General features: G+C 37.0%; 1 protein-coding gene across 2 annotated transcripts in view; it reads left to right on the forward strand.

Moving 5' to 3' along the window:
- The window catches only part of LOC126175646 (unconventional myosin ID), a 155,107-nt gene that overhangs the window by 108,008 nt on the left and 35,043 nt on the right, over positions 1-12,056 (forward strand). For both annotated transcript variants that reach the window (XM_049922536.1, XM_049922537.1), the window contains exons 14-15: positions 377-542; positions 637-792. In XM_049922536.1, the coding sequence (XP_049778493.1) occupies positions 377-542; positions 637-792 (322 nt within the window). The remainder of the gene's footprint in view (positions 1-376; positions 543-636; positions 793-12,056) is intronic.

A 12,056-nucleotide genomic window follows, 5' to 3' on the forward strand; every position in this document is an offset into this window, starting at 1 on the left:
GAGTGAATGCAGCATACATTATCTAATATTAAAAAGAGAGGAAGCTGTTAATACTTTATCAGTTATTTCAAATCGTCAAGAGCATCTGTGATAAAATATAGTTTGTAATGTTACCTGCCATCTCCCACTTCTCTATAGGAGTTATAATGTTAGACACAAGTCGTGTGAAAGATTTATTTATTTGAGACAGTCTTTTTGTTGTGCCTGTTTGAGATTCACCATCTCCGATATTTGATGAGTGGCAACTTTCCTTTTCATAATAGTTTTTCTGTTATTAATTTTATATAAAACATTAATGAAGACACCATTTTGTTGTTGTCTTGAGTTTTTGAATTATCATTTTGTACAGTTATATGGATGTAATTTTTTGCTACAGGCATGTGAAATCACTGCGGGATTATGGAAAAACTATTATATGGCCATCACCACCAGTGGCTGTACGCCCTCTAGTGCCCCTTCTGAAAAATATTTACAGTTGTTGGAGAGCATGGATGATCCTAAGGCCAATTCCAAGAGATGAATGGCCACAGCTGAAGCTCAAGGTATATAATTACTACAGAGTACCAGCAAAAATTTATTGAGTTGCTACTTAATGACATGGGTACATTTCTCATAGTGCATATATAATGCTTTTAGATTATAGCTGCATCAGCACTGCGAGGGAAGCGTGCACACTGGGGGCAAACACGCAAGTGGGAAGGCAATTATCTTGCCCAGAGTAGTGAAAACCAGAATGCCAATCTTTTCATGACAAGTGTTAATAGCCTTCGTTCGTCAGACAGGTTCCAGAAGGTGAGTAAAGATTCTTTAAAGTTAGTAAACATTTAAAATTTTATATACAAGTGGTTTCCAAACTTTTTCGGTCCACCACTCCCTTGACCTGAGACATAAACAATGGTGGCTCAATTAGCACACAACATCCAACACTGATACGTTAACTGAAGCTTTTTAGAAAACTGAATAAGAGTAGTTGTTTCTTTATTAATTGTTGACATAACGCATTTTAATCAACTATTAATATTGTTATATCTTATTCTTGCAATGAAATCTAGGGCGAGAATACGCTTGCTTCTTCATCATCAATTCTTCAGATCTTGGCACAAGACTGGAAATGGCAATTCACATCTCTTTGCCCCATTCATTATATATACTTAATGTTGATCAATGCCAAAGCTGAAAAATATACTTCAGTAGGACGTTGCAAAAGGTGTTAAAACTTGTAGGGTGTTGTTATCTACTTGCGGATACTCTGTTTCACCACATTCCAAAACTCCAGCAGTGATGAGGACATGAACCTTGATTTATATGTCGAGTCTGGAGAAATATTAATGAATTTCTCTTGTTCTTCAGTGGTAAATGGTCATGGAGGTTCTGAATGGGAAGGATCTGTGATCCAGTTGTGCTTATCAACTTCTTCTTGAAAGTACTTCAAAACGTAATCACTGAGTTCAGTCAAATGATTGACAAACACAGACTTCAGTTCTTTAATAATCTGAAAGTCATTATCTTCTAACACTTGTGGAGAAGAGCGGAAATGAATATCTTTATCATCCAACTTCTTCCACATTAGTAGTTTGTGAGGTTTCTTGCTCTTTGCTGCATGGCAGGTAACTTGTAAGATGAAAGATGAGCATTTGTAGGAACGAAGCATGTTAAATGAAAGATAGTTTTTCCTGTATTTTTTAACCCATGGGAAAAGTATTGTTGTGGTTTGTTTACCAAAATGCTGTGATTTGACTCCAGATGTTGTTTCATTTTACTACAAAGCTTGCTTTCAGTAGTTAGGACACGTGACACAGCGTGGTAGTTCATTTCCAACATTAGTACAAATAAAATTGAAATTCAAGTAACTGTCATCATACTTTCTGCATTGTCATCTATTCAAAGTCTTTAGAGCTGCATGATAATCTGAAGTATTATTTTTGTACTTAAATTTAAACATTTGTCCTTGCTAACAAAGAAAGACATATTAAAGAAGACAAACAACAATTATAAATGATCTGCATTCACTTAAACTAACCTTCCAACTGATTGTTACTGAATAAATATAAATGAGTCGTGTAGTACAATTCGACTGCCATCTATTATGCTGACATAGAAACACACTTACGTGCTGGCCTGCTAGATATCACTACTAGTGCACATGTTGTTCCTTTAATCAGAGAGCATACTGCACCAAATTATTCTTATGAAACCACAGCGACGCCCCTACTGTAAGGTTGTGATGCCCATAGGAGCTACGGCCCACAGTTTGAAAGCCACTGGTATGTACTGATCTTTTCTTTCATACAGTCATTAATGCTTACATTTGCTGTGTTTGTTTTGGGGATAATATAATGATGGTAGTTGTAAGGGGCACACATTTTATTACGACAACATCCACAATGCATATTCCTGCTTCAGTTTCCTAAATTGAACTCCTTACTGTGTCACAAATGTCATCTGCTAGGAAACAACCTGTTAATGACTGCATTTAAATGATAATTTGATTTCATTGTTTAATGATAAAAGTATGATATTCTTCCAATATGTATTCCCTTTAAATGAAAAGGATATGGCCGATTTCCTCCCCCATCCTGGGCCACTTCTAGCATGTACTCTGTCTAAAATACTCTGGTTATTGACAAAATGTGAAACGCTAACTTCTTCCTTCTACTTAAACTGATTGGTGTAGCCCTTTAAATTGTTACTTGAGTTTTAATTTGTAGTTGCCTTTGAAGATAACAAAGTTGTAATACAGTGAAACCCCGCTTTTACACTTTTCAATTGGCTTAAAAAAAAATGGTGTAAAATGTGCGAAATAACATTTTAAACTGTAAAAGTTACATATAGGATTCGCTCATGCATTTTCGCACTTTATGTATGATATATTTACATAACAGGCGTCAAAAGACTTGTCAGGGACTTTTTTTATTACTTAATAAAAGTTTATTATCTAATAAAAACCATTGATGTAACTGGAATTGATAACTGCCTGGGAAGTAGAAACATTTGACTTAATTTCAAATATCATAATTGATGTTTTTGGAAAGCCTGCAGATGTCATTCATTATTTAAATAATGAAATACTGCATTAGTTACATATTTTTTCTTGCTTAACAACGTGTTTCAAAAATTTTTAATTTCAAAGGTCATAATCGATGTTTTTCTGAAGCCTGCAGCTGTAATTCATTATAATGAAATACTGCAGTAGTTATGTATTTTTTCATGCTTAATGATACGTTTTGAGAATTTTTTTCTCATTGTCAAGTGCAAATATGTACATAAGTATTTTGTGTGGTGTTTGAATATGTGTTATTCTGCTCTCATGCACGGTAGTCGTGTTTTTGAGGTTATCAGGTACTGTGCCTCCTCAGTTATGTAGAAAACCACACACATGCAAACTGTCACTCATACTGTTTGTGTAACATCACAAAAAATAATACGAAAATACTTCACTTGACAACGAGAATAAATTCTCAAAACACTTTTTGTTCAACATGAAGAAAATCATAACCGGCATTTGTTTAAACTAAAAACATTTGAGCAATGCAAAGTGATTGACGGTGTCAACTAGCGCTACAAGATGCCACACGCCAAAACACACTAAATATGGTTCGACAAAAATGTCACGATGATCACAACAATCATGAAATTGCATTTGCGTGATAGAGAGTTTGGAAATGATTGTGAATGGTCATGATATCTTTATTCGAACGAACCTAGTTACTTCCATCAGCCATCACGCCAAGTAGTGTTTGGCAGCGGCGGGGGGGGGGGGGGGGGGGGGGGGGGGGGGGGGGGGGGGGGAGATATGGCATGAATTGTTCCAACTTTTACACGTTTACTGGTTCAAGTCCTCTGAGTAGAGCGCCATGGTATCAAGAAACTTAGCGGTGTAATATTTTTAAACACTGCTGGACGGCCAACATGCCAGCATCATTTTGTTTATCGACAAATATTTTTTCGTAATGCGTAAATTCTAAATATGTCACTGCAAAATTGGGTGCAAACTAACATTGTGGGCATAGGAAATTTGACAGGAATGATAAAAAATTTTGTAAACGGTGGGAAAACGTTAATTCCAAGAACATAAAAGCGGGCTTATATTGTAATTAACAGTAACCTCAAATTACCTCATACCATGTCCATAAGTGACATATTTGGCTGGAGTAGCCACATTAGCTACTCTTGACAAGTGGGTTCACTATAATCTTTATAGCCAAATTTAACAAGTTCACAGGTGCTCAAATCCAACAACATGGCCGATATAAACTAATAGCAAAACGTTTGGCTGACCTTTGTTATCTGTCACTACTTTACAATCTCTGGTACAGTTGAATTTTTGTTTGCCCTAGCCATAAAACCAACAGTCTGCTTAACTATGCTGCTGGTTCATAATTAGCTGTTTGGGGTCAACTGAGCACTGACCCTATTTGCCCTTCAACACCCTAAAGCTAGTTTTACAGTCAATAATGTTGTAACTAATGATCTACTCACCCATACATTTTCAACAGGCTAGTTTTATGTCTTCAAAACATGATAGAATTTTTTTAAGAATGGAAATAGCAGTTACATGAGTAAATATTTTATGTAGCAATTGCTGCAAAATTGAAAAATGTTAATTTTTACATTTTGGTGAGGTTAGCAGGAAAGCAAAGTTTAACAACAGGTGGCTGCAGTGGCACTACACAGTGCCATGCCATGCTGAACATTAAATTTGTACATAACTTTCAATTTGAAATTTTTGTAAATGTTTGTTGAAGAATGCTTTAGAAATAGTATCTGCATCTACATCTATGTTCTCAAAACCCCTTTTGAAATGCATGTCAGGGGTACCTTCCATTGTACCAGTTATTAGGGCTTTTTCCCATTTCATTCATAAACGGATTGTGGGAAGAATGATAGCTTAAATGCCTCTATCTTTGCTGTGATTAGTCTAACCTTGTGTTTGCAGTCTCTATGAGATCGATATGTTAGGGACAGTAGTATATTTCTAGATCCCTCACTTAAATCTGGCTCTATAAACTTTGTGAGAAGGCTTTCACAGAATAGTTTTGAGTCATCAGTCTTCTGGTTGGTCTGATGCAGAGAATTCCTCTCCTGTGCCAATCTCTTCCTCTCAAAATAACACTTCCAACCTACATCCTCAATTATTTGCTAGATGTATTCAAATCTCTGTCTTCCTTTACAATTTTTACCCTCTATAGCTCCCTCTAGTACCACAGAAGTTCATCTCTTATGTCTTAACAGATGTCCTATCAACCCATCCCTTCTCCTTGCCAGCATTTTCCATGTATTCCTTTCCTCTCCAATTCTGTGCAGAATCTCCTCAATCTTTACCTTATCACTCCACTTAATATTCAACATTTGTCTGTAGCACCACATCTCAAATGCTTCAATTCTCTTCTGTTCCAGTTTTCTCACAGTCCATGTTTCACTATTATACAATGCTGTGCCCCAGACATACATTCTCAGAAATTTCTTCCTCAAATTAAGGCCTATGTTTGATACTAGTAGACTTCTTTTGGTGAGGAATGCCCTTTTTGCCAGTGCTAGTCTACTTTTGATGTCCTGCTTGCTCCGTCCATCATTGGTTATTTTGCTTCCTAGGGAGCAGACTTCCTAACTTCATCTACTTCGTGACTATCAATCCTGGTGTTAAGTTCCCCACTATTCTTTTTTCTGCTGCTTCTCATTACATTTGTCTTTTTCAGATTTACTCTCAATCCATATTCTGTACTCATGAAACTGTTCATTCCGTTCAGCAGATCATGTAATTCTTTTACAGTTTCACTAAGGACAGCAATGCCATCCACAAGTCATATCGTTGCTATCCTTTCACCTTGAATTTTAATCCCACTCCTAAACATTTCTTTTATTTCCATCATTGCTTGTTCTATGTACGGATTGAACAGTAGGGGCAGAAGACTACATCCCTGTCTTACTCCCTTTTTAATCCAAGAACTTTGTTGTTGGTCATCCAAATACACACACACCAGTCTTAGTTACATGCATGTTTTCCCCTCTGCATACCTGAAAAAATGAGTCAAGATCTCCTAAAGATTGGACAGACGTGAAATTTTAGTATTATGCACTGCAGATATTGGATGAACAAAATATACATTGTAAAGGGTACGAGGTCTGTGAAAAAAATTCTGGAACATTAATAATTTCACACCAATGGTGTGTTGGAGCGAAATGCAGTTGGCATCTTTGCACACACCTGAGTTTATTATGCAATTGCCAGAAGTTTCATTTTAGTATGTCTGTTATTGTTCAGTGCTGTATTGAGTATAACATTGCATGGCACAGTTTGTGACTTTCGAGATTGCACAGTTAAAGGAGCAATGCATCTGCATTATATTTTGTGTGAAACTCAAGAAAATATTTAAAGAGAGACACCAAATGATGCAGGAAGCATATGGTGATGAGTGCTTAAGCCATACTCTGTGTTATGAATGATTCACATGGTTTAAAAATGGCTGGACAGAAGACAAAGATGACCCTTGTTCAGGACACCCTGTGATGTCTACTGATGATGATCGTGTCAGGAAACTCAGCGAAATTGTGCACGCCAATTGGATACTGACTGTCTGAGAAATTACAGAAGAATGTAACATTTCAGTTGGATAATGTCATGAAATCCTGACACAGCATCTTGGAGTGCATCGTGTTGCTGCCAGGTTTGTACCATGGTTCATGAGTTGAGACCAGAAAGGTCTTTGCCTCGCAATCTGTGAGGAGCTTTTGGATCGCCCAAATGAGAATGGATGTTCCTTAAGAGGATCATAACTGGTGATGAGATGTTAGTCTATGGTTATGATGTTGAGACCAATGTTCACGCAGCACAGTGGGTCGGGAAAAGTTCTCCAAGACAAAAAAAAGTCATTAGGTCAGGTCAAATATCAAAGCCATGCTGATAGTTTTCTTTGACTTTGAAGGATTGGTTCATCATGAATTCATACCCAAAGACAAACTATTAATCAGTGGTACTATAGGAATGTGTTACTATGCCTGTGAGAAAATGTGGGAAGGAAACAGACTGAAATTTAACGAGACAGTTCTTGGCTCTTGCATCATGATAATGCACCTGCACATTCATCCCTGTTGGTGCGTGACTGTTGCACAAAAAATGAGATCTCTGTGGTGACTCATCCTCTGTGCTCTCCAGACCTGACCCCTGCGTACTTTTCTTTATTTCCAAAGCAGAAAATCTCATTGAAAGGTTGAAGATTTGCAACAAGAGATGAGATAAAAGAAAATTTGCAGATAGCGATTTTTGCAATCCAGCAAGAGGCATGTCAAGGCTGTTTCTCGAAGTGGAAATGGCAGTGAGAGCGGTGTATCAATTGTGGAGGAGAGTATTTCAAAGTAGACCATGCACAATAAATAAAAGCTAAGCATAGAAAAATTTTGTGGACCAAATTGCAGAATTTTTTGAACAGACCTCATAATGTGACAGGGATGTTGTAATTGTCACATTTTTTTATTAACACCTACTCCTAGTTGTGTAACTGATCTATAATTATGTAGTATACATTATTGTAGAGATATATTTTGACTGCCTTTTTAATTAAATGTATTTTAGTGGTCCTTCATCTTGTTGTACAAGTTGTAGAACAACTTTAATTTCTGATAGAAAATGCTGTTTGATCTTCTCATTTCTTTTCTGTTGGTAACTCTAAGACCAAACTGTCTCTTGTCCATGATCATACACAGGACTATTTGTGGCATACTCTATCTCGTCAGAAAGATACGTTAACCTGTTAGTGGACGTTAATATGACTTGTGTCCATCCTTCACCATTATGATAGCTTCAATTCTGCTGAGGACACTTTCAATGAAGTTGCTGAATATCTGTGGAGGAACTGCAGCCCATTCTAGTTCAGGAACTGAAACCAGAGAAGTTAGTGATGTTGAACACTGTGGCCTGGAGTGAAGCTGACATTCTAACTCATTCCAGAGGTGTTCCATTGGATCCAGGTTGGGACTCTGGCCAAGTCATCTCATTTCAGGGATGTTATTCTTCACAAACCATTGCCTCACAGAATATGCTTTATGGCAGGATGCCTTGTCATGCTTATACAGTCATCATCTCTAGACTTTTCTCTTACTTAACACAGTACATGTTGCTGTAAAATTTGTTCATATGCTTCTGCATATAATTTTTTCTTAAGTGCAATAAGGGGGACCACACCCTAACCATGAAAAACATCCCCATACTCTAAGACCACCTCCTCTGAACTTCAGTGTTGACTCTACACATGATGGCCGGTAATGTCCTCTAGGCATTTGTTAAACCCAACCTCTACCATAAGATTATCATGTGGTGTAGCATGATTCATCTTTCTAAATCACTTATTATCAGTCATCCACTGCCCAGTGGTGTGGCCTTTGCACCACCTCAATCATCACTCAGCGTGTGTGAATTTTGAGGAGCTGCTCAACCATTGCTGTCCATTATTTTTAACTCCATATGCATGGTCACTATGCTAGCGAGACTGCTGGTAATGCTTTAGAACTCGTGAATTATTTCTTCTGCTGATTTTAAATGACTTTGTACCACCACCTCCGCAGTGCTCAACAGTGCCTGTCCATCAGTACATGAGGTGTCTGGCCTTGGCTTAGCTGTGGTTGTTCCATCACATTTCCACTTCACAGTCACATCATCAACAATTGACTTGGGCAGCTTTAAAAGGGTTGAAATGACCTTGACAGGTTTTTTTACACAGGCACCATGCAATGACAATCCCTGTTTGAAGTCTCTGAATTTTTCTGACTGACCCATTCTGTTGTTACTGCTTCGCTGCTGATAACACTTACTCCCCGCCTTCTTTTACACTTCTGGGTTTTCCTCTATTGACCTGCAGTGGTCCATTCTGCATTACATATAGGTGTCCATACAGTTTGATCAGAGAGTGTATTTACAAATGGGTTTTTTTTTAATTTATTTTTTTTATTGGCAATAGGTAGGTAGATAAACTTCATGACTCAGTAATGATACTCATTTTATAAAATATTTCCTTATAGTGTACTGAATTACTACTATTACTATTTCTGTGGTTTGAAAATTGTGTCTGTCTGATCCACAGAAAAGAATCCATAGGTAAGAATTGAGAGTACCCAGGAAGAGTATGTCACTAAAAGACATTGGCAGTTATACATGGTGAGATGATCTTAGGGGCATAACATGCTGATGGTATTCTCTATGCCATTCTCTCTGTGTTCCTTCCATGTGTATCAAAAATTAGTTGCTATCCTTAAACCTAAACTATTTAAAAAATTATTATTTTTGTTATTTTCCCTCATTGAATTGAAGTTGGTACTATATGTTTTCTTCATGTTCAGTGTTAATGTCATGCATGCTAGTCAATTTTAAATGTTGTTGTAGGTCTCATTTGCTCTCTCAGCAGGGAGTTCTATTGTGGCATTAGTTACTGTCATCAGCAAATATAGGTTTTCTTCTCTTTGTCTTCGGCCAAGCACACACACAAAATATCAATTTTGGTGTACTATTATCAAAACATTTATTTAGAACAAACCCCAGAAAAGCACATACAGACTCACTAAATAGTCATGTCGAGCTGTAATCTGAACATGAATTGAATGATGGCAGACACAGTGTCTATAGAAATAAACTGTATCATCCAAGTTTGAATAGTATCACACTGAAGTTCTGCATTTGGAATCAACAGTCACAGAGCATTGCACTGTACCAGAGGGAGAATAATTACAGTGCTCCTGGCGGACAGTGCATGAATGCATTTGACAGCTATGACAAATGAATAAGTTGTCGACTTGCTGATGGTGTGTGCTGATATATTCCATTACATGGCCAATGTTGTACTACTGCTGTCTCAGAATTGTTACTGTGCTATATTAAGAAAGTTACACTGTCAAAAGTTTTCTCCAAATCTACTACTGCTATAAATACAGGTTTGTTTCTTTCAACCTATCTTCCAAGGTATGTCATGGGATCAGAATTTACCTGCTTGTTCCTGCATTTCTATGGAACCCTATTTATCTTACCTGAGGTCAGCTTCTACCAATTTTTCCACTCTTCTGTAAATAATTCAAGTCAGTATTTTGCAGTTATGACATGCTGAATTAATGGTTTTCTAATATTAACACCTGTCAGCAAGTGCCTTTTTTGGATTGGAATTATGTCCTTCTTCTTAAAGTCTGAGGGTATTTCACCTCACACCAGTGTAGTAGTTTTGTTTTAGCTGGTTCTCCCAAGGATCTCAATAATTCTGAGGGAATGTTGTCTACTCCAGGGTCCTTGTTTGCACTTTGATTCCTACTTCCTCTTCCCTTTCTACAGTGTGATTGTAAGTGAAGTTCCAGTTTCAAAACACTGTAAAAAAAGAACCACTGCTCAGAACAACTTCAAATATGAATAGAACATTTTCGACCAAGGGAGAAACATTTTGGAAAAAAAAAAAAAAATGTAACAAAAATGTTTCCACTAGATTGTGCTGTAAGCATAACGTAAATGTGTTCAGCTACAAAGGACAGAGGAATCACAATATGAAGGCTGTGGTGTGAGTTGCACATTAAACCAACTGTACTGTGCAGTGTGCATGACTGCACATGTTCGGTATTCAACAGTTGTGGCACTGTTACGTACATAAGCCCATTCACCTTGGCTAGGTCATACCATATTGGATGGGAAAAATTGATTTTAATTGTCCAGAGGTAAAAAACCATGTAAAAAGCAACAATGAAATCAGTTTTTAGTTGTCCAGAGGACTACTTTAACTTCCAGAATATTGTATCCAAGAGGATACCATCATCATTTAACCCTGCACTAAAATAATGGCTGTGCTTTCCTCTTGTTTCCTGCAATTTGCAGTACCCATACAGCAAGGCCATGTTGGCTAACATTACAAGAGCAGTCAATTACCCAGACTCTTGCCCATGCAATTACTTAAAAGGCTGCTGCACTTCTTCAGTAACCTCTCTTCAGTGACCTCTCTGCTCCATTGTGGTTGCACCTACAATACAGTATCACAGAGGCATGCAAGCCACTCCACCTCAGCAAGGTCAGGAGCAATACAGGTCTGCAGTTCTGTCTCATAATGTAATTTCTTAATTGAATTTTTCTTTCAAACATTGTCTAATACTGATGTTGGTCTTTGGTTACTATTGTAACAGTACTTACCATTTGTGGCATGCCAAAAGTGTTCAAAATTTTTGCTACTTAGTTCATCCTTAGCACTTGTGTGTACTCACATCTCCAAATAGGATAAATCCACGATATCAGTATCACTCAAGTCAAAAGAATGAATTGCATTATCACAGCTAGTTGTTTGTTGTTATTTAGGGTCAAGAGACAAACTATGTTTAATAAATATGTTGGTAGAAACAAAATATTACTAAAAGTAACAAATAAGTCATTGTAATTTAACAGTGCCTCTGATGAGGACTTTCGGCATAGTTTAATGTGCATTTAATGATATTTTTGTCATTGATATCCTCAGAGCTGATGTCATTGGGCAGAGATTTCTGCTAGTGTGTCCCATTCAGACGTTACTAATATTATGATTGTTTTTTTTTCTCTTTCGAGCTTGAATAGTTGGGCAATAATATAATAGCATCTGGCAGCATTAGAAGCTGTGTTGCAGTTTTAGATAGATTCATTCATACAATTATCATAAAGCTGAAACCAGTAGAACATCAATAAAGTTGACCTGAAATTTACTTACACTTTTACAGACTACGTTATTTGATTATCTCTCCTAAATGTTTTGGATATAGATCTTAGCTAAAGGACCTCACTGAAGCCATGCTAATGTAGCACATCATCTACATTTAATATTTTCATATAACAGCTGACTGTGGAGTTGCTAGTTGAGTTCCGGATGCATCTTTCTGCTGATATGAGTGAGAAGGTCATTTGGTGTGTGGAGGTGGGCATACAAGAATAGGGGAAAAAGACTGTACTTCAATGTAAGCTCACGATCTCCTGAAATCACTTTTCACAACAGGAGAAAAGGTATATGATAAATTGTTCAAAACGTTATATCCTTGTTTTCTACAAAAATAATCAATACAATATGGTGGTCATACTT

This window comes from Schistocerca cancellata, chromosome 3, assembly GCF_023864275.1.
Source record: "Schistocerca cancellata isolate TAMUIC-IGC-003103 chromosome 3, iqSchCanc2.1, whole genome shotgun sequence".
Lineage (NCBI taxonomy): Eukaryota > Metazoa > Arthropoda > Insecta > Orthoptera > Acrididae > Schistocerca > Schistocerca cancellata.